Consider the following 22,528-nt stretch of genomic DNA (forward strand, 5'->3'; position numbering starts at 1 on the left):
CTCAGTGGGAGCATAACTAAAGAGTTGGTTTGATTCAAACAAACTAACACTAAATCTAAGCAAAACGAAATGCATAATGTTTGAGAATTGGTCAACAAACTCAAACAAGAAGGTCATGATAAATGATGTAGAAATCGAAAAAGTGTCAGAAATCAAGTTTCTTGGCTTAACAATAGACAATAAGTTATGCTGGAAGCCACATATAAAGTGTATTAAAGCAAAACTATCAAAGTCAATTGCAATACTGTATAAAGTCAAAGATCTGCATCAACCAGCACTATACACCTTGTACTGCTCCTCATACTACGTCCATACATCACCTCCTGTGTGGAGGTGTGGGGCAACACGTACAAAACAAACACACATCCAATCCTCGTCCTTCAAAAAGAGCCGTAAGGGTTGCAAACACCACCACTGACACAGAGCCTACAAACCCACTCTTTATCACACCGAGAGCAGTAAAATGTAAGGATGTGGTTGACTTCAAAACAATTCGGATCATGTACAGAGTAAAACATCAGCAGTTAGCAAGGAGTGTCCAGAAGTTGTTCCAGAGGAGGGACAGTAAACACGATCCCAGAGGAACATGTGTGTAGTCACGAAACAACCAGCGAGGACAAATGCAAAACTTCCCTGTATATCCATCAGAGGAGTCAATCTATGGAACAACTGTGCAAAAGAAATGAAGATGTGCACATCGGTAAGTAAGTTTAAACATAACACAATGAACAGATGCAGGATGGATGAACAAGAGGTGGCCGGAATAACAGGACACGACACGCGACGCGTGAGGCGTCTAGTTGGACTCGTGCTCTTTCGCTTACTTTGTTCCTATGCATTGCGCTTTCTTTTTTCCCCACTTTTGTTTCGTCTTGAAAGTTTTGGTTTTGCTTTGACTTGACTGATGAGCGTAAGAAAGGGGGCAGGACCAGAACAGGTCTTTACTCCGTCCTCCGCCCTTTTCCAGCATGGTCCAGTCATCACTTGTGTCGTCACAGAGAGTTTGCAAAACATGCTCACCGTTATTTCCATTTGCTTCGTATCCCTGCCTATATATGTTATCTTATCATGCTGCGAACAAAAGCAATATTAAAGAAAAGAAAAGAGAAGAAGAAGAGCGTATCAGCTCGTGGCGTGGTTCAATAGCACGAGCCTTGTTGCATGGCAGCAAAGGCTCGAGCCGTGTGGTTTCCTCCACACGTGTGCCGCCGCAATGAGCGCCCGCTTGGTGACGGCGGTCCTGCAGCGTGTCACCAGGGGCGTGCCCTCGCGCGGTGGGCACCGGGGCAACAATGTGTCCAGTTGTGCAGCCGCCGTCTTCCCGGAGGCTCCGCGCCAAGGCGGGCAGCTATGTTCGTTAAGTTACTCTGCGCCGTAGTGACCAGGCTCCTCTTCATCCTCCTCTCGCTGATAGCGGTATGGAGAGTGGTGTGGGTGAAGAGGAACCGGCTTTACTGGTTTCTTACGATCCTCTACTTACCTCTGGTGGCCGAGATGATCCTGACCCTGAGGAGAAGGAAAGGAAAGGACTACAAGTGGTACGTCTGTTCCATCCAAACCGACTATCCCCCGGCTCGACTGGGTAATGTCAACAGGCTTGTGATTCCGAGTTGTAATGATAAGACCTGTAGCTGATATAAATGCATGGTTGTGTAAACAACGTGTTCATTATTATTATTATTATCATTATTATTCACTTGTTGTCATAGAACATTTATTGAATCAGTTCTAAACTAACCTCAGAAATTGGCCATCTGCTTCTCTTTTAGTAAAGAAACTGGCCAGCTATGATAACTTGTTGAAGCCAATACCAACGACAAGATGGCACAAAAATAACAGCAATTACTCTGATTGGTCCAGATTAATTATTCATGAGTAAACCTTTGTGTGTGAACGGTGTACAGCTTGCACTTGCCTTGTCACTTCTATACGGACAAAACACTTGAAATGGTGTGCGGCAGGATGTGGCTGGTATTTTGCCGAGGGAAAAGACGACGAGGAAGAGAGAGGGTAAGGGGTGTGTTGAAGTTACCCCAGTGGGTTCTGCTGTGTGCTGTTTGCTCTTCACCCAGGTTTTCCCCGGCGATATTCCTCTTCCTCATCAGCATCCTTCCATCATTATGGATCTTAGAACTGCACCATCAGGAAAACAAATCCACGGACTCAAGGGTATTCTAGTCTATTCTGCTCTATTATATTCTGTTTTGTTCTATTCGATTCTGTTCTGTTCTGTTCTTTTATTCTGTTCTATTATGTTATATTCTATTATGTTATGTTCTATTATGTTATATTCTATGCTGTTCTGTTCGGTTCCATTATATTATAGCCTATACTTTTCTATTCTGTTCTGTTCTATTTTATTCTATTCTGTTGCATGACATTATTCACTATGGCATTATATCTCTTAGTATATCTTGCTTTCACCTGTCTCTCTCTCTCTTTTCCTCCCTCTGTCTCTCTTCAGTGTAATAAACTCGACTCAACCGAAAACATTAAGAACTTCATCAGCCAATGGCGGAACGGGAGCAACGGCAGCGAGCTGTTCAAGGTAGGCTGACGGTTTCTGTCACATCAGAATCGCGCTCAAATACGTCAGCTCAGAAACTAAAGCATGCATGGGAACTGGTATCCATTAGCTAGTTGTACAATATTCCGTCGGCTTTGGTTCAAAAAGTGAAAACAAAGAAAAACACTTGTGTGACCAGTTAAGTGAATGTGTTCATGATTTTTCATGAATACATGGCTTCACGTGCCTCGCACGAGAGCGTGTCTAACGTGTCCTGCTGGTTTAGAGTCCACCGACTCTCAGGGAGGAAGCGATAGCATCCGGCTAGTGAGTTAGCATGTTCACTTCCTGCTTTTAGGTGTCTGTAAAAATATGAAATCATTAAAATATGTTTGTGTTATCTATTTATGCATCTTTTTTATTTGGGGTTTTATGAGCATGGCTATATTTAGCGTTTGAACACATTTGAAAAGCTAGCAGTAGCCTAAAGGGAGACAAATAGAGCCAAGCAGTGTATCTATGACTCAAGGGCGGAGGGCTTAAAGGCCTGGATCCGGCCAATTTACCCTAACATGATCTATTGTATTTGATTTAAGAACTGCGCTGATTCATCCAACTCAACTCAAGCCGAACTTAAAACAAAAGCAACGCATTCCGAACATTTTAGTTCACAGTATTTGAGTCCCAGTATCAGATATATATCCACCAGATGACAGAGGGGGTTGATTGCAGGTCACTGTAGTGGATAACCTGGGAAATCCTTGCTGGAATATATGATGTTATTCTTACAGTAGGGATCCCTTTGTATTTCTAGAGATAATGAATGATGGGCTGACGTAATGATCTTTTTCTCCAAGACGGATGGGTCAAGCTAGGGAACCGAGCTCCTTTTACAGCTCCTCATGGAGCTCAGGTCCAAAATGACTCTCGGTTCTTTCTTACAACTCCGCTTTTCCATACCCTGTCTTGTCCAGACAGAGGGGCCATTCTTCTGCCGTGTGTTTGGTAATGCTGGTTCACCTCAAAGAGCCTGCTGTCAGGGCGCGGGTGTGTTTTCCGCTTATAACCGAGGCATGTTCACAAGGCTGGCTGCCTTTTCCTGACATGGCTCACCCTCAGTAAAAACCATTACACGCTGGGAATACAAAGTGCGCTTCATTGGCATACCCCACTTAGAAACCAGTTTTATGTGATGTCGCAATGTTTGTTCTTCTATTTTCAGGTCTATCAAAAACCATTCAGGAGGGTCAAAATCACTGTAAAGTGCCTTTGGTGTCCCCGTCAGAATCACACAGCCATCATTTACACATTGCGAAATAATGAAATTCTGAGGCTTTATTATAAATGGCCAGACATTTAAACACACACTGAGAAGTCTCTTCAACTGTGTTTCCCTCGTTTTATACCATTTTCTGTGTTTGGGTGCATGTGATTCTGGAATGTCCCACACACTGCTCTGCTAACTTTAGTGTAACACGTGGATAAATGACACAAAATTAAAATACTTTTTTATAGGTTCTAATTGTTCTAATAGTCATCAACAAGTTCTTTGATAGAAGAAGTCATTTTGATCATCTGTTTTCTATCTCCATAATAATATTGAACCAGGGCCGGCGTGAGGCAATCAAGCGCTCAAGGCAAAACAACCAAAGTGTGCCCCCCATGTGGACTTCACAAAACACATGTGATAAAACGCCTCATATTACTGCCAGCTATTTAAAACCAGTACGCTGATAACGCCAACATCAAATGTAGGTTTTCTGTGTTAGCTAGCTTATGAACACACAGACACAGCGTGCTAGCAGTAGCATACACCAACGTTTGAGATAGAGGGAGCGCAACATATATTTTTCAGCGGTGGTGCGGCGCCCTTTGGTGCCCCCTAGTGGCTCGGCGCCCTGGGTAATTGTCCGGTTTGCCCAGCGTATGCGCCGGCCCTGTATTAAACGTTTTGCACGTGTCCCTGAAATTGCTGTCCACCCTGTCATTATGGGGTAACTTCCTCTTTAAGAAACTGGCCAATGTGATCAGTGACATCGCCACCACAATTTTGTCTTTCTTCAATGGCGGGTGAAACAACTGAAGGAATCTTAGCACGTAGCCAAAAGTGAGTTCAGATCTCCTGGCCATACGGTTGTAATGATATGTACCTACCGAGCCAGTAGGTGGCAGTATTGGTATATACTGTTTCTTGTAGAGGGTTAAGGTTCGTGCGCAGAACGTTCTAGGGTCAGAACATGTGACAGCCATTGAGCAGACAAGACGAGATGTACTTTTCAGCTTGATGTATTACATAACAAGTGTAACGTGCATGGATAAGTAGACACGCTGGCCGCTGGCTCGCGGGCTGACTCTTTAGTCGAGCGGTTTTCGATGTTTCCCGCGGTGCGGGCGATACGGGTTCGCGTCCCTGCCGCGGCAGTTGCTGTGGTTGCCCCCCGAATTCGCTACACAAGACATACATGGTACCAGGAGTGAACCAGACATAAAATGGACGCGATAAAACCACCAGAGACTTAAACGTTAACTGGAAATGTAGACTCGAACTAGAGGAATTTCAAGCAGCAGTTCAAGCTGTATGTCGCGGCTATAGGGGTGACAGGGGCGTCAAATAAGCCACAGACCGCCATGCTGCTCACCATCGCTGGAGCTGATGCGCTGGAGGTGTACAACACATTCGCGTTTGCCAACGAGGGAGACAAAAAACAAGCTGGACGAAGTCATCAAGAAATTCGACGAACACTGCCTGTCAAAAAAGAATGAGACACACGAGAGGGATGTGTTCAGATCGCGGATGCAACGCGAAGGAGAGACTTAATAGTTTTCTCACAGACCTGCAGCTAAAGTCTAGTACCTGTAACTTCAACGCACTGAACGAGTCAATGATTCGTGATGAAATTGTGTTCTGCACATGTGACAAGAGAGTCAGAGAAAGATTGTTAGAAGAAGCGGAAGTCAGTTTGGGCAATGCTGTGAAAATATGCCAGGCCACCGAGTTAGCTAAACAGCACGTGGAAACGTTTGAGGGTGCAGCTAAGTGACTAGCTTTAGTTCTGCCAGGTGCGAATGTAGACGCCGTTTCATTCAAGGAAAATGGGCGCGGAAAATACCGAGGCGCTCGAAGCGAGCAACGTGACACATTTATCTGCAAACGTTGTGGAGATAATCACAAACCCAGACAACGCCCAGCATTTGGTAAAACGTGCTCCAGGTGTAAGGGACAAAACCTACTGCTACTACTTTCGGCTGCTCCCGTTAGGGGGCGCCACAGCGGATCATCCGTTTCCGTTTCTTCCTGTCTTCTGCATCTTCCTCTGTCACACCAGCCACCTGCATGTCCTCCTTCACCACATCCATAAAACCTCCTCTTTGGCCTTCCTCTTCTCCTCTTCCCTGGCAGCTCCATATTCAGCATCCTTCTCCCAGTATACCCAGCATCTCTCCTCCACACATGTCCAAAACATAGCAACCTTGCCTCTCTTGCTTTGTCTCCAAACCGTCCAACCTGAGCGGTCCCTCTAATATAATCGTTCCTAATCCTGTCCTTCTTCATCACTCCCAATGAAAATCTTAGCATCTTCATCTCTGCCACCTCCAGCTCCACCTCCTGTCTTTTCATCAGTGCCACTGTCTCCAGACCATACAACATAGTTGGTCTCACTACCATCTTGTAAACCTTCCCTTTAACTCTTGCTGGTACCCTTCTGTCACACATCACTCCTGACACTCTTCTCCACCCACTCCACCCTGCCTGCACTCTCTTCGTCACCTCTCTTCTGCACTCCCCATTACTTTGGATAGTTAACCCCAAGTATTTAAACTCATATGCCTTCATCACCTCTACTCCTTGCATCCTCACCATTCCACTGTCCTCCCTCTCATTCACACATAGGTATTCCGTCTTGCTCCTACTGACTTTCATTCCTCTTCTCTTCAGCGCATACCTCCACCTCTCCAGGCTCTCCTCCACCTGCACCCTACTCTCGCTACAATGTCATCTGCAAACATCATCGTCCACGGAGACTCCTGCCTGATCTCGTCTGTCAACCTATCCATCACCATTGCAAACAAGAAAGGGCTCAGAGCCGATCCTTGATGTAATCCCATCTCCATCTTGAACCCATCTGTCATTCCAAGAGACAAAGGGGGAATAAACACGATGAAAAAAAAAGTGTTTTTCAAGAGAAAGGAAAGAACGCAAGGTGCATGTAGTAGATGAAACTGATGAGGACATTGATCCACTGAGTGATTCATTTTTAGTGAACATGGTTTCCTATGACTGAAAAAAAGTGTGCAGCCAACTAGGAGTATAGACAGTGGACATCAAGTCAGTGTAGTGGAAACAGACAAATGGACGGCACCTCTGTTAGTTAATGGGACACAGGTGTTACTTAAATTAAATACCAGGGGCAAAAGCCAACCTGATTAGTGTCAAAGACATTAAAGTACTCAAAGAGAAGACACAACTACATAAACGGACAGTCCCACTGAAGGCATATAACGGACAGCGAATAGAACCCATAGGGGTGTGCAGGCTGAAAGTGAATGTGAAAGGGAAGCAACAAAACCTGATGTTCGAGGTTGTTCCTAACGATCATGAGTCACTGCTAGGAGACAAAACATGCGAGGACCTTGAGCTGGTCAAGTGCATTTACCAAATCAACAGTGAAAAGGTGGTTCTTAAGACTCACAGCGACACAGTAACTGACATTGTGCAACATTTTCCAGATATCTTCACAGGCCAAGGGTCCTTTGCCTACACCTGCTATTCACCTACAGAATATAGCTGAAAAGTGATGCCAAGCCAGCCATGCATGCCCACGGAGATTGCCAACACATTACAATCATTTAGCTGATGCTTTTATCCAAAGCAACTTACAATAAGTGCATTTAATGTAGGAAATCAGGAGAACTACAAGTCATCAGAGGTCATAAGTGCATCTAAACAAGCATCTAAGAGCAAAACCAGTGCTGAAGTAAAAGCACAAGAAAGAGATTTTTTTTAATGAGTGAATACAATAAGTGCTAAGAACAAGTAACAGGGTAGTAGTTCTTGAAGAGCTGAGTTTTCAACCTGCGCCGAAAGATGGGCAGCGATTCCGCTGTCCTGACATCAGTGGGGAGTTCATTCCACCACTGTGGGGCCAGGACAGAACAGAGCCGTGCACTGGGTTGATCGGCAGTAGGGGCCTCTGAGCGACGGGGCAACCAGGCGTCCCGAGGCAGCAGAGTGAAGTGGTCGGGCGGGGGTGTAGGGCTTGACCATGGCCTGGAGATAGGAAGGAACTGTTCCTTTCACTGCCCTGTAGGCTAGCACCAGAGTCTTAAACTGGATGCGAGCAGCTACTGGGAGCCAGTGTAGGGACAGGAGAAGGGGAGTTGTGTGGGAGAACTTAGGGCGGTTGAACCCCAGACAAACTGCAGCTTTCTGAACAAGCTCCAGAGGTCTGATGGCCGACGCCGGGGCACCAGCAAGGAGGGAGTTGCCATTGTCCAGCCGGGAGATGACCAGAGCCTGGATGAGCACCTGTGCCATTTCGTCAGTGAGGAATGGGAACCAGCTTAAAGAAAGAAATCAACCGGATGGTGAAATTGGGAATCATAAAACGTATTGAAAAAACCGACAGACTGGGTGAACTCCAAATGTGTAAAGAAACTCAATGGTGAGTTAAGGGTGTGCCTAGACCCCAAAGACGTTAATGAGAACATTGAAAGAGAGCACTACCAGATACCGGAACGGGGAGAAATCACTAGTGAAATGTCAGCAGCCAAATTCTTCAGTAAACTAGATGCATCTCATGGTTTCTGGCAACTGAAATTGGACGTTAATAACAGCAAGTACTGCACGTTCAATACATCATTTGGCAGATACTGTTTTCTCAGACTCCCATTTGGAATCAAATCCGCTCCCGAAATCTATCACAGGGCAATGGAAATTATCATTGAGGGTCTAGAAGGGACCTGTGTTTACATTGATGACTTAGTTGTATGGGGCTCTACACTACAGCACAACGAGAGACTGTTGAACCTCCTACGGAGAATCTAGTTGAGTGGTCTGAAACTGAACAAAAACAAATGTCAGTTTAGGGAAACAGACATCACTTTCTTAAGCGACAAGCTGTCTGGAGAAGGAGTGGATCCAGACCACTCCAAAGTACAGGCCATTCTGGACATGCCCCCACCTACAGACAAGAAGGAAGTACTGTGAGCCATGGGTGTGGTAAATTTCCAAGGCAAGTTCAGCCCAAATCTCTGTGCAAAAACGGTCTGTATCAGAGATCTGCTGCACACAGGCAAAGTGTTCAAGTGGACCGCCAGACATGACAGAGAATGAAAAAAGCTTAAAGAGACACTTACCACAGAGACGGTGCTTACCTTTTTTGATCCCTTACGCAGAACAAAAATCTCCACAGACGCATCCAAAGACGGATTGGGCACCGTGCTTCTCCAGGCTGACAACGACGACAATTGGAGACCAGTGGCATATGCATCCAGAGCAATGACAGAGACTGAAACACGATACGCCCAAATTGAAAAGGAGACCCTAGGGTTAGTGTTTGGATGTGAGAAGTTTCATGGCCATGTCTATGGACTACCCACCTTTACAGCAGAAACAGATCACCAACTGCTCATTTCAATCTTCAGAAAAAAACTGAACGACACATCTCCCGAGAGCCAGCGGATGATGATGAGGCTGCAAAGATATGATATGGATCTAGTCTACACGCCAGGTAAATACATCATTCTGGCTGATGCACTGTCCTGAGCACCTCCACCAGTCACAAAGACACAGGTCAGCACAATTTCGGCAGATGTGGAAATTCATGTTAACTTGGTTGCTTCCTCTCGCCCAGTGTCAGACATGATGTACAAGAAGACTGCACTAGAAACAGAAAAAGACATGACTTGTAGACAGAGATAGCCAACCTCCAACATGGGTGGACAAAAGGTAAACTCTCACAATTCTATCCTATCAGGGCAGAGCTGAGCGGGGTCAACGGCTTACTGCTGAGGCAAAACAGGATTATCATTCCAGAGTCTATGCGCCAAGAGATGTTCAGCTGGATCCACGAGAGTCACCTTGGCATTGAAAAGTGCAAAAGAAGGACTAGGGAAGTTGTTTATTGGCCAGGTATCAAGAGACATTGAGACACTGATTAGTGAATGTGACACACGTCAAAGACACCATTACAAGCAAACCAAAGAGTCAATGCTGATTCAAGACACGCCAGCTGAGCCATAGCAAAAAGTAGGAACAGATCTCTTCCATCTGAATGGAAAGGAACTTCTCTTAGTAATAGACTTACTCAAACTATCCTGAAATTGCACAGCTAAACAGCACATCTGCAAGCAGTGTTAATACTCACCTGAAAAGCATCTTTGCCAGACACGGAATTCCTCAAACAGTGCAGAGTGACAGTGGCCCCCAGTACAGCTGCCGGGAGTTTCAGATGTTTGCAGAAGAATATGGGTTCCAACCCACCACATCAAGCCCTCTTCATCCCCAGGCAAATGGGAAGGCAGAGAAAGGACTGGAAATTGTCAAAAGACTCTGAAAAAGGCCATTGAAACCAACTCAGACCCTTATCTGGCATTGTTGACCTTTCGATGCTCAACTCTGGCATGTGGAGCGTCTCCTGCAGAGCTCCTCATGGACCATAAACGGCGCAACATGCATGCCTGCCATGCGTGCCTGTGACAAAGGAAAACAGGGAACTGACACAGAAACACATGCAGCTGAAGTGGGAACAGAAAAATAACCACGACAAGGCTGCCAGGAGTCTGAAATCTCTTACAGAACATGATGTGGTCAGAATCAAAGAGCCCTCTGCATGGAACAGAAGGCAATGGTCCTGAAAGAAGTAAGTCCAAGGTCATATACTATTAGGACTGAAGATGGACAGGTACTGCGGAGAAACCGCAGAAGTCTGCTCAAGAGTCAGGAGACATTTCAGGTACAGGCAGGTGCTAAAGTGACACCTCCTGTCGTGCATCCTCCTGACGTGCACCCGACTGAGTTTCCTCCACCTACCCCAACGACTGAAACACCAGTCATGCGCAGGTCTAGTATGCCTAGAAAACAGAACGTTATAATGGACTTGGATAAAAAATGAAAACAAAAACAAAAACAAGAGACTTTGAGTTTGGTTAGAGATATCCTACAAGACATCCGAGTGTGGCCTTATTTGAAAACTTATCATTAAGTTACATTGAGTTGGGATACCTGAAAAGGAAATAATGTGACTTGCCTATTTGTTGTTATACAGTATATTTGTACTGAAAAAAGTGTTAAAAATACTGGTTAATGTTTAAATGAGTAGGTGTGGCAATAGCTTAATGTGATTTACCCGTTTGTTATTTTACCTGAAAAGGAAAGTGTTAAAAATGTGGTGTAATGTTTAGATGACTAAGTTTGGTTATAGCTTAACAGTCTCTAGACTTTATACTTACCTTGTATTGTTATTCTTATTAATTTTTTGTATTAGCTTCAAAGGAAGGAGGATGTAATGACATGTGCCTACCGGGCCAGTAGGTGGCAGTATTGGTAGAGGGTTTATTGTAGAGGGTTAAGGTTCATGCGCAGAACGTTCTAGGACAGGAACGTGACAGCCATTGAGCAGACAAGACGTGATTGAATACACAGAGACAAGATTTACTTTTCAGTTTAACTTATTACATAACAGAATATTACAACGGTGATACAGAGGGAAGGGTCTGACAGGGAAGCTGGGCACGTTTGAGGACAGTGTTGGAGTTCCTGTTTTACCAACACGCCTTTTTAAAGGTATACGTTAGGAATGGTACACATTCTCATACAGTGCATCCAGAAAGTATTCACACCCCTTCACTTTCCCCACATTTTGTTATGTTACAGCCTTATTCCAAAATTGATTAAATTCCTTTTTTTTTCTCATCAATCTACACACAATACCCCATAATGACAAAGCGAAAAGGTTTTGTAGAAATTTTTGCAAATTTATTAAAAATAGAAAACTGGAATATTGCATGTACATAAGTATTCACACCCTTTACTCAGTACTTGGTTGAGGCACCCTGGGCAGCGATTACAGCCTCAAGTCTTCTTGGGTATGAAGCTACAAGCTTGGCACACCTATATTTGGGGTATTTCTCCCATTCTTCTCTGCAGATCCTCTCCAGCTCTGTAAGGTTAGATGGGGAGCGTCGCTACACAGCTATTTTCAGGTCTTCCAGAGATGTTCAATGGGGTTCAAGTCTGGGCTCTGGCTGGGCCACTCAAGGACATTCACAGACTTGTCCCGAAGCCACTCCTTCGTTGTCTTGGCTGTGTGCTCAGGGTCGTTGTCGTGTTGAAAGGTAAACCTTCGCCCCAATCTGAGGTCCTGAGCGCTCTGGAGCAGGTTTTCATCAAGGATCTCTCTGTACTTTGCTCCATTCATCTTTCCATCGATCCTGACTAGTCTGCCAGTTCCTGCCGCTGAAGAGCATCCCCACAGCATGATGCTGCCACCACCATTCTTCACTGTAGGGATGGTATTAGCAAGGTGATGAGAGGTGCCTGGTTTCCTCCAGACATGACGTTTGGCTTTCAGGCCAAAGAGTTCAATCTTGGTTTCATCAGACCAGAGAATCTTGTTTCTCATGGTCTGAGAGTCCTTTAGGTGCTTTCTGGCAAACTCCAAGCAGGCTGTCATGTGCTTTTTACTGAGCAGAGGCTTCCGTCTGGCCACTCTACCATAAAGGCCTGATTGGTGGAGTGCTGCAGAGATGGTTGTCCTTCTGGAAGGTTCTCCCATCCCCACAGAGGAACGCTGGAGCTCTGTCAGAGTGACCATCGGGTTCTTGGTCACCTCCCTGACCAAGGCCCTTCTCCCCCGATTGCTGGGCAGCCAGCTCTAGGAAGAGTCCTGGTGGATCCAAACTTCTTCCATTTACGAACGATGGAAACCACTGTGCTCTTCGGGACCTTCAAAGCTGTAGACATTAATTTGTACCCTTCCCCAGATCTGTGCCTCGATACAATCCTGTCTTGGAGGTCCATAGACAATTCCTTTGACTTCATGGCTTGGTTTGCCCAAAAAAAAAGTAATTTTCCCAAGTGAAACGAATTCCTAGTATCTCCTTGGTTGACTACGCACAAAATAAATATACCCCTGTGGTGGACACGTATTGGGGACAGAATTCAACCCAGGAACTAAGGGTTAAGTCATGGTTGCCCTGGCAGGTTAACGCAGGGTTAAGTTATGGTTGTCCAGCCAGTTTTCTGGTTATTCTTGCCACCTCCGCTCAGTCGAGCTGTGGTTTGGTTGTCTCTCTGATTTACCGTGGATTAAAGAAAGTTGCCTACACGGCTAAAGTGTGAACCTACGGTCTTCTCCGTTCCTTCGGCTCTACACTGGTGACCCCGACGTCGGTTTTCGGATAAGTTTTCTGAAACCACACACATTATGGCTACGAACGCCGTTGCAATTAAACTGCCGGAGTTTTGGGAGTCTTCCGCGGCTACATGGTTCGCGCAGGCTGAGGCACAGTTCGCGCTCAGAGACATAACAGCAGACGAGACCAGGTACTACTACGTAGTGGCAGCGCTGGGGTGCGCTACGGCTTCCAGGATAAGCGGTTTCATAACCGACCCACCGGCCGATGGTAAATACGCCGCACTTAAACATCTCCTCCTTGAAACTTTTGAACTGTCAACAACGGAGAGAGCACGTCGCCTCTTCGCAATTCAGGGCTTGGGAGATGGCAAACCATCGGAGCTAATGAGCAGGATGTTAAACCTACTGGGTCAAGAAAAGCCATGTTTCCTGTTTATGGAGCTGTTTCTGCGCAACATGCCGCCCCACGTCCAGACTGCGCTCGCTAACTCCACCATCACTGATCCCCGTGAGCTGGCAAAGGAGGCTGACCGATTCTTCGTCGCTACACAACGTTCCTCCCATGCCGGGGTGCTGGCTCCTACCTTCACTGGCCCCCCGCCGACATCACGGGCGTGGCCCGACGGTGGCGCCACAGCATCAGACCGCTACAAGCCCTCTGGACTCTGTATGTACCACGCTCGATTTGGTGCGAAAGCTAAACGGTGCCGTTCCCCCTGCAACTACAGGCCGACGGGAAACGAGAGGGCCAACACTCAGTAGTGGCCATGAGTGTTGGCGATACGAGCAGGCTACTCTTCATCCTCGACCCCATCTCCGGTCGGCGATTTCTTTGTGACACGGGCGCACAGAGAAGCGTGCTCCCTGCTACTGACGTCGACATCATGGGCGGGGAGCGGGGCCCCCAGTTGGCGACGGCTGACGGCAGCCCTATCCACACCTACGGCGTGCGGTCTGTAGAACTGTGTTTTGGTGGACAACGTTTCACGTGGGAGTTCGTCATGGCCAATGTAACGCTTCCCCTCCTCGGAGCTGATTTTTTGTGCGCTTACGGTTTGCTAGTGGACATTCAGAACAGCCGTCTGGTCGATGCCTTAACCTTCTCCTCCTTCGCATGTACGCGGAGGGAAGCGGCCTATGCAGGTCTAGCCAACTCTCTCTCAGAGCCCCACAAGTTCAACCGCCTCCTCGCTGAGTTCCCTGACCTCACCCAGCCTACCTTCTCTGCACCCACCGCTAAGCATGGGGTGGAGCATCACATTGCTACGAAGGGGCCCCCGGTCTACGCCAGAGCCAGGTGTCTCGACCCCGCCAAACTCGCCATTGCCAAGTCTGAGTTCGAGCACCTGGAACGCATGGGGATCATCCGCCGCTCTGACAGCCCGTGGGCGTCCCCACTCCACATCGTCGCTAAGCCTGATGGAGGTTGGCGCCCATGCGGGGACTACCGCCGACTAAATGACGCCACCACGCCCGACCGCTATCCTGTCCCGCATATCCAGGACTTTTCTGCAAACCTGTCTGGCAAATGCGTCTTCTCAAAAGTCGACCTGGTCCGTGGTTATCATCAAGTTCCCGTGCACCCCTCAGACATCCCCAAGACAGCGGTGACTACCCCATTCGGCCTATTTGAATTCCTACGAATGCCATTTGGACTCAAAAACGCGGCCCAGTCCTTTCAGCGGCTGATGGATTCAGTGCTCCGTGGCCTTCCTTTCATCTTCGTCTATTTGGACGACATACTCATCGCCAGCGCCTCCGAGGAAGAACACCTGTCCCATCTTCATGCCCTCTTCACACGCCTCAGCCAGCATGGGCTGATCGTCAACCCAGCGAAGTGCCGGTTCGGGCTGACAGCCATTGATTTCCTCGGGCACCGCATCACTGGGGACGGGGCAGTCCCCCTGCCCTCAAAGGTGGAAGTGGTGGCGGCCTTTCCGCGCCCCCAAACAGCTCGTGCGCTCAGGGAGTTCATCGGGATGGTGACATTCTACCACCGCTTCATTCCCCGAGCCGCCTTTATCATCCGGCCACTGTACGAGGCGCTGAAAGGCATGTCCCCCAACCAGGCGGTCGACTGGACAGCAGAGCGGGACCGTGCGTTCACCGAGACTAAAGCTGCGCTCTCCCAGGCTACCCTGCTAGCGCATCCTTCACCTACAGCACCTATTTCCATAACCACGGATGCATCGGACTATGCTGTTGGTGCGGTTCACGAACAGTGGGTGGGGGGGGCTTGGCAGCCTTTGGCCTTTTTCAGTCGCCAGCTTACACCCCGAGAGCGCAAGTATAGTACTTTTGACAGGGAACTCCTCGGTCTCTGGCTCGCCGTCCGGCATTTCCGTTTCCTGCTAGAGGGCCGCGAGTTTACTGCGTATGTGGACCACAAGCCCCTCACGTTTGCCATGTCCAAGACGGCCGAGCCATGGTCCGCTCGCCAGCAGCGACAACTCTCCTACATTTCGGAATTCACTACCGACATCCAGCACGTCGCTGGTAAGTCTAACCAGGTAGCTGACTGCCTCTCTAGGGCAGTGATTGGAGCGGTCCACCTAGGCCTTGACTATGCACAGATGGCTGCTGACCAGGCCACGGACCCGAGCATCCTCCGTCTCTGGGCCTCCGACACGGGGCTCCGCCTGCAGGACGTTCCTTTCAGCGACACAGGTGTCACCCTCCTGTGTGACGTCTCCACAGGACAGCCCAGGCCCATCGTCCCGCACAGCTGGAGACACCCCGTATTTGAAGCTGTGCACGGCCTCTCTCATCCAGGCGGTAAGCCATCCGTGCGCCTGACCTCTGCTAAGTTTGTGTGGGAGGGACTTAAGAGAGACGTGAAAGCGTGGGCCGACTCGTGTGTTGCCTGTCAGCGGGCTAAGATACACCGCCACATTAAGGCGCCCCTGGAATGCTTCGCAGTGCCGGAGAGATGATTTGACCATGTCCACGTCGACCTGGTTGGTCCCCTACCCCCCTCCCATGGGTTCACCTACCTCTTCACTGTGGTGGACAGGACTACGCGCTGGCCTGAAGCTGTTCCCCTGGCATCCACGACGTCTGCTGATGTGGCCCGGGCTTTTATTGGGTCGTGGGTCTCACGTTTCGGTACGCCTTCCGACCTTTCATCTGACCGCGGGCCACAGTTTACCTCAGACCTATGGAATGCTGTGGGTGAGGCTCTGGGCGTCAAGCTTCATCGCACTACCGCCTACCACCCTCAGGCGAACGGCCTATGTGAGCGCTTCCACCGGTCCATGAAGGCTGCGCTTCGGGCTACTCTCAAGGACTGCAACTGGGTCGACAAGCTCCCATGGGTCATGCTGGGCCTGCGGACCGCCCCGAAGGAAGACCTACAAGCCTCCTCTGCGGAGCTGGTGTACAGCACGCCGCTGCGAGTCCCAGGCCATTTCATGCCCAATGCAACGCGTCCCTGGTCAGCTGTGGACCAACGAGCCTCCTTGCTGGACGGGGTCAGAGCTTTCACACCCGTCCCTACCGCCCAACACGGCGCTCCGGTGTCCCAGGTGCCCCCAGGTCTGCAGTCAGCGGACTACGTGTTCATCCGTCACGACGCACACCGCCCCCCTCTGCAACCCCCTTATGACGGCCCCTTCCGCGTCCTGGAACGGGGAACTAAGCACCTGGTGGTGGATTTTGGGGGCGCGGCCGAGCATGTTTCAGTGGACCGAGTTAAACCCGCACACCTGGACTTGACGCAGCCGTTGGAGTTAGCCTAACCTCCTCGTCGCGGTCGTCCCCCGGCTCCGCCTCCTCCCCCCGTGAAGGCCCGAGCTGCCTCTTCTGCTCCTCAGGCCGACCTCCACAGGCCCGCGTCAATGCCTCCCAGAGACACTCCGGCCCCTGTTATCCGGAGCCGCCGCGGACGGCCTGTCGTCCCCCCGCGCCTGCCGGACTTCGATTACTAGGGCGAATTCTGGGGGGGCTCATGTGGTGGACACGTATTGGGGACAGAATTCAACCCAGGAACTAAGGGTTAAGTCATGGTTGCCCTGGCAGGTTAACGCAGGGTTAAGTTATGGTTGTCCAGCCAGTTTTCTGGTTATTTCTTGCCACCTCCGCTCAGTCGAGCTGTGGTTTGGTTGTCTCTCTGATTTACCGTGGATTAAAGAAAGTTGCCTACACGGCTAAAGTGTGAACCTACGGTCTTCTCCGTTCCTTCGGCTCTACACCCCCACGTTTTCTTGAGTTAGTTAAGAGTGAACCTCCGTGCTCGTTTGGGGGGGGGGGGGTGGCTGTTTTTTATTACAAGGAAACTTTAGTACTGAAACCTCTTATCTCTGAAGGCATATAGTGTGTTGTATCGACTGTTTAGAATATTGGTGGAGTTTTGATGAAGACAAAAATAAATAACATGTTCTTAGATATAGTTTTTTTTGCTTTTTATTTTTCTCCCATTTCCTCCCCAATTGTATCCGGCCAATTACCCCACTCTTCCAAGCCGTCCCCGGTCGTTGCTCCACCAACGGAATAGACAACGGAATAGACCACCACGCCACCCGGAAAATTACATTTAAATGCAATATAACAAGCATTATGTTTCCATATTTCACAACTAAAATGGATCATGTACTGAATGAATTACAGGGGTCCATCTTTAAATCGACTACTACTAGTAGTAGTAGTAGTAGTTGTAGTAGTAGATCTTTAAAGTTATCAAGAAAAACTTGGTAATCTTTGCTTTTCATACAAGAACCAAATCGATTTAAAACAGAATGCTACCGTTTCCTCACAGCTCATTAGCAGCTTGAAAAGGACTGTTCCTCTGCCGTGGTTAGCATAAAAACAAGCTAGCTGTGGTACAGATGGATTGAAATTAAATACTGTTGTAACTGCTGAACAACCTTTTTAAAAGACCTTAACAGCAAAAGATATTTGCCTTTTATAGCAGACTTTGGAGGCCAAGACTGGTCTTTTAGCAGTCATCAGTAGTTTTTAGTTGGGATAGGATTCAGGATTTATGAAACTAAATTTAAGATGGCAACCAAATCTGGGCCATAACCCCAGTGACCACTATAATTAGCTTTGTGAGGATGATTCACCCTAAGTTACTCAAAAGGCCAACCTCACAAAGCTAGCAGACAAATTTCACTTTGTTCCTTGTGCTGTGGCTTAATAGGAATTTGCATTGTAAGTGAGCGTAGACCAAAAATACTTTGCAGCTGGTTGGATCAGCTCACAAGTGTCACATGTCCCAACACACGGGTCTGCTAATTAACACCACAACTGCCAACTGATCAGTCGATGTAGTTAGTTATTGTGTCTGTGCACGATTGTTGTTTGAAAATGTCTTTGATAAAAATGATTCTACAGCAGCATCAATGCTAACCACTTGTAGCTCAGCGCTTGTTCTCTATTTCAAAATATGGCACTGTTCGTCATTGTGATCATCTAAACCAAGTGGTATTCAATCATGTGCCATGGAGGTCCATGTCTACGCAGGTTTTCTTTACCAACGGAACACTACACCAGCTGATTTCACTGGTTAATACAAATACAACCAGAAAAGAGGACATCCCCAACAATAAATAGGGGAACTAAATATACTGCTCAAAAACATAAAGGGAACACCTAAAAAACACAATATAGACCTCAATGAATGAAATATTTCAGCTGAAAATCTTTATTTATTAGACAGAGGAATGTGTTTAGAGCAAAATAACCTAAGAATGATCAATGGAAATCAAAATCATTAGCCCATTAAGGTCTGGATTCAGAATCATACTCAAAATCAAAGTGGAAAATGAGAACATAGGCTGATCCAACTTCTGTGGAAATTCTTCAAGACGATTCAAAATGAGGCTCAGTAGTGTGTGTGGCCTCCACGTGCCTGTATGCACTCCCTACAATGTCTGGGCATGCTCCTGATGAGACGACGGATGGTCTCCTGAGGGATCTCCTCCCAGACCTGGATCAGGGCATCGGTCAACTCCTGGACAGTCTGTGGTGCGACATCGCGTTGGCGGATGGTACGAGACATGATGTCCCAGAGGTGCCCGATTGGATTCAGGTCTGGGGAACGTGCAGGCCGGTCCACAGCATCAATGCCCTCGACATACAGGAACTGCTGACACACTCTGGCCACATGAGGACGAGCATTGTCATGCATGAGCAGGAACCCAGGGCCCACTGCACCAGCATATGGTCTGACAATGGGTCTGAGGATCTCATCCCAGTACCTAATGGCAGTCATGGTACCTCTGGCTAGCACGTAGAGGTCTGTGCGGCCCTCCAAGGATATGCCTCCCCAGACCATCACTGACCCACCGCCAAACCGGTCATGCTGGAGGATGTTGCAGGCAGCAGAACGTTCTCCACAGCGTCTCCAGACTCTCTCACGTCTGTCACATGTGTTCAGTGTGAACCTGCTCTCATCTGTGAAGAGCACAGGGCGCCAATGGCGAATCTGCCAACCAAGATGTTCTCTGGCAAAGGTCAATCGGGCTGCACGGTGTTGGGCTGTGAGCACAGGCCCCAATTGTGGACGTCGGGCCCTCATACCATCCTCATGCATTCTGTTTCTCACTGTTTGAGCAGAAACCTGCACATTAGTGGCCTGTTGAAGGTCGTTTTGTAGGGCTCCGGCAGTGCTCCTCCTGTTCCTCCTTGCACAAAGGACCAGATAGTGGTCCTGCTGCGGGGTTGTTGTCCTCCTGCGGCCCCCTCCACGTCTCCTGGTGTACTGGCCTGTCTCCTGGTACCTCCTCCATGCTCTGGACACTGTGCTGGGAGACACATCAAATCTTCTTGCCACAGCACGCATTGATGTGCCATCCTGGATGAGCTGCACTACCTGAGCAACTTCTGTAGGTTGCAGATACCGCCTCACGCCACCTCTAGTGGTGAGGGCACTAGCAAAATGAAAAACTAACCAAAGATCGGCCAGAAAAGATGAGGACAGGCAAATGGTCTGTGGCCACCACCTGCAAATCCATTCCTGTTATAGGGGTTGTCTTGCAAATTGTCTAATTTCCACCTGGTGGAAATTAGACAATTTACCAACAGGTGAAATTGATTCACAAATCAGTGTTGCTTCCTAACTGGACAGGTTGATATCTCAAAAGTGTGATTGACTTGGAGCTACATTGCATTGCTTATGTGTTCCCTTTATTTTTTTGAGCAGTGTATATGGCCAATTATAGGGCCAAACTATGAAACAATATTTGGACATCATGCATAAGGGGTGGGTAATCTTATGCATTAAGGGCCAGTGTGGGTGAAGGTTTTTGTTCCAACCAAGCAGTAACACATCTGATCCCACTAATCAACCAGTAGAGTCTTTGCTGAGGAACTTGATTAGGAGACACAGGTGTGCAATTGCTTGGTTGGGACTAAAACCTTCACCCACACTGGCCCTTTCTGGATAAAATTGCCCATCCCTGCCCCAAATCATCATCCCCAGTTACCATTGTGGATTTATCCGTTTCCTGGGCGCCACCATCGCTAAAGGACTTCAGCTCCCTCGTCAATACAGTACAGCAGATGATGTACTTCCTGCGGCAGCTGAAGAAATTCAACCTGCAGACTGCCAAAGATGGTGAATTTCTCCACTTCATCTTTGAATCCAAGTCCATCTTAACCTTCTCACTGTCTTATACACTGCTGCCACCGCCAGGGACCAGGACAGGCTTCAGAGCATTGTTCGCTCGATGGAGAAGGTAATTGGCTGCCGCCTCCCATCTCTCCAGGACCTGCACGCCTCTAGCACCACCTTGTGAGGAGATCGTTACCAACACCTCCCACCCTGGACACAATCTTTTTGAGACTCTAGCTTCTGGCAAAAGGCTGAGATCCATCAGGACCAAAACCTCACACCACAAGAACAGTTTCTTCCCTGTTGCAGTCGATCTAATCAACAGAATCCCAGTCCCCCAGTGACAGACTTACTTGATTTTGATAAACACTATTGATCCCCATAGGGAAATTATGCTCTGCATTGAACCCATCCCAGCTGTGTGACTAGGAGCAGTTGGAAGCCGCTAGTGCAGTACCCGGGGACCAACTCCAGTTCGTCTTGCCATGCCTTGGTCAAGGGCACAGACAGGAGTACGAACCCTAACATGCATGTCTTTTTGATGGTGGGGGAAACCGGAGCACCCGGAGAAAACCCACCGCAGACACGAAGAGAACATGCAAATACACCACACAGAGGACGACCTGGGATGGCCCCCAAGGTTGGACAACCCAGGGGTTCGAACCCAGGACCTTCTTGCTGTGAGGTGACAGCGCTACCCACTGTGCCGCCCATATCTATATATACGTATATATGAGTGTGTGTGCTTTTGTTAATATATTTTATTACATATGTATACCTATGTGTTTTACTTAATTCTTATTTTTTCTCATTTTATTCTCTCTACCAACAATGCCAAGCTAAATTCCTGGTGCATGCAATGCACATGGCAGTAAAACAATTTCTGATTCTGAAATATAGTTTAGTAATTTCTGGGAAATAATTTATTTTCCTTGCTTCTAATTTTGCTAGTGAGTTGATCCTAATCTTGAATCATTTAATTTATACTGTTGATGTTTTATAAATACTTGATCCACTATCTGGATTCCCAACCCTACTGCCTATCTCATGTTTAGGGAATGGAAAATCCACTTTCTTCAGTGTGTGCCAATAACTGGATCCTAGCCTTCCATCAGATCTTGCTGATCTTGCTGATCCTGGGGAAGTGGCTGCTTCCAGCTGGTGGGGGGCTGACCAGAGACCAGCTCTCCCAGCTGCTGCTCATCTTCGTGGGCACAGCCGCCGACATACTGGAGTTCACCTCTGAAACCCTGTCTGATGTCCGGTACGTGAGAGGGTGAAAGCGAGAAGGGCTGGAAGAAAGACACAGCACTAAAAGAATGAAAGACGGTCAAATGGGAATTAATGTGTGTGTGTGTGTGTGTGTGTGTGTGTGTGTGTGTGTGTGTGTGTGTGTGTGTGTGTGTGTGTGTGTGTGTGTGTGTGTGTGTGTTTGTGTGATGCATCTAGTGCAGTAGTGCTGTAGTTAGAGGAAATATGCATGCTTGCTTACCGCCTGCTTTTCTAACCCCTACGTTTACAGCTTGCTGCCGCTGGCTAGCCCTTGTGGTGAACAAGGAAGCAGCTCGGTATGTAAGACTTCCCCCGCCAGTACATAGCTTCTCCATCACCAAGGCCCCTGCTAGGCCTCCTCGTGGACACACATGGTAACTGGGCGCCTCAGTCTACGCCCGTGCATGGTGCCTCGACCCAGCCAAGCTCACCACCGCCAAGGAGGAGTTTGCCAACATGGAGCGCCTCGGCATCGTGCGCCGCTCCGACAGTCCATGGGCCTCCCCCTGCATATGGTCATGAAGGCTAACGGTGGCTGGCACCCATGTGGTGATTACCGCCGCCTCAACAGTGCCACGATGCCAGACCGCTACCCCGTCCCGCACATTCAGGACTTCTCCGTGCGCTTGGTGGGGGCGGTCATCTTCTCCAAGGTGGACCTCGTGAGTGGATACCACCAGATGTTGGTCCGCCTGCAGGATGTGCCGAAGACGGCAGTAATCATGTCATTTGGCCTGTTCGAGTTCCTGAGGATGCCGTTTGGGCTCAAGGGGGCTGCACAGACCTTTCAGCGGCTCATGGACTCTGTGCTGCGGGATATGCCATTCCTGTTTGTTTACC

General features: G+C 48.3%; 1 protein-coding gene across 1 annotated transcript in view; it reads left to right on the forward strand.

The window, feature by feature from the left end:
- The first annotated feature begins 1,350 nt into the window (after window positions 1-1,350).
- The window catches only part of tmem26b (transmembrane protein 26b), a 28,057-nt gene continuing 6,879 nt past the window's right edge, over window positions 1,351-22,528 (forward strand). Inside the window, exons 1-4 of the mRNA XM_056296663.1 lie at window positions 1,351-1,538; window positions 2,073-2,169; window positions 2,465-2,548; window positions 21,472-21,680. Coding sequence (XP_056152638.1) covers window positions 1,351-1,538; window positions 2,073-2,169; window positions 2,465-2,548; window positions 21,472-21,680 — 578 coding nt within the window. The remainder of the gene's footprint in view (window positions 1,539-2,072; window positions 2,170-2,464; window positions 2,549-21,471; window positions 21,681-22,528) is intronic.

This window comes from Lampris incognitus, chromosome 17 (assembly GCF_029633865.1).
Source record: "Lampris incognitus isolate fLamInc1 chromosome 17, fLamInc1.hap2, whole genome shotgun sequence".
Classification (NCBI taxonomy): Eukaryota; Metazoa; Chordata; class Actinopteri; order Lampriformes; family Lampridae; genus Lampris; species Lampris incognitus.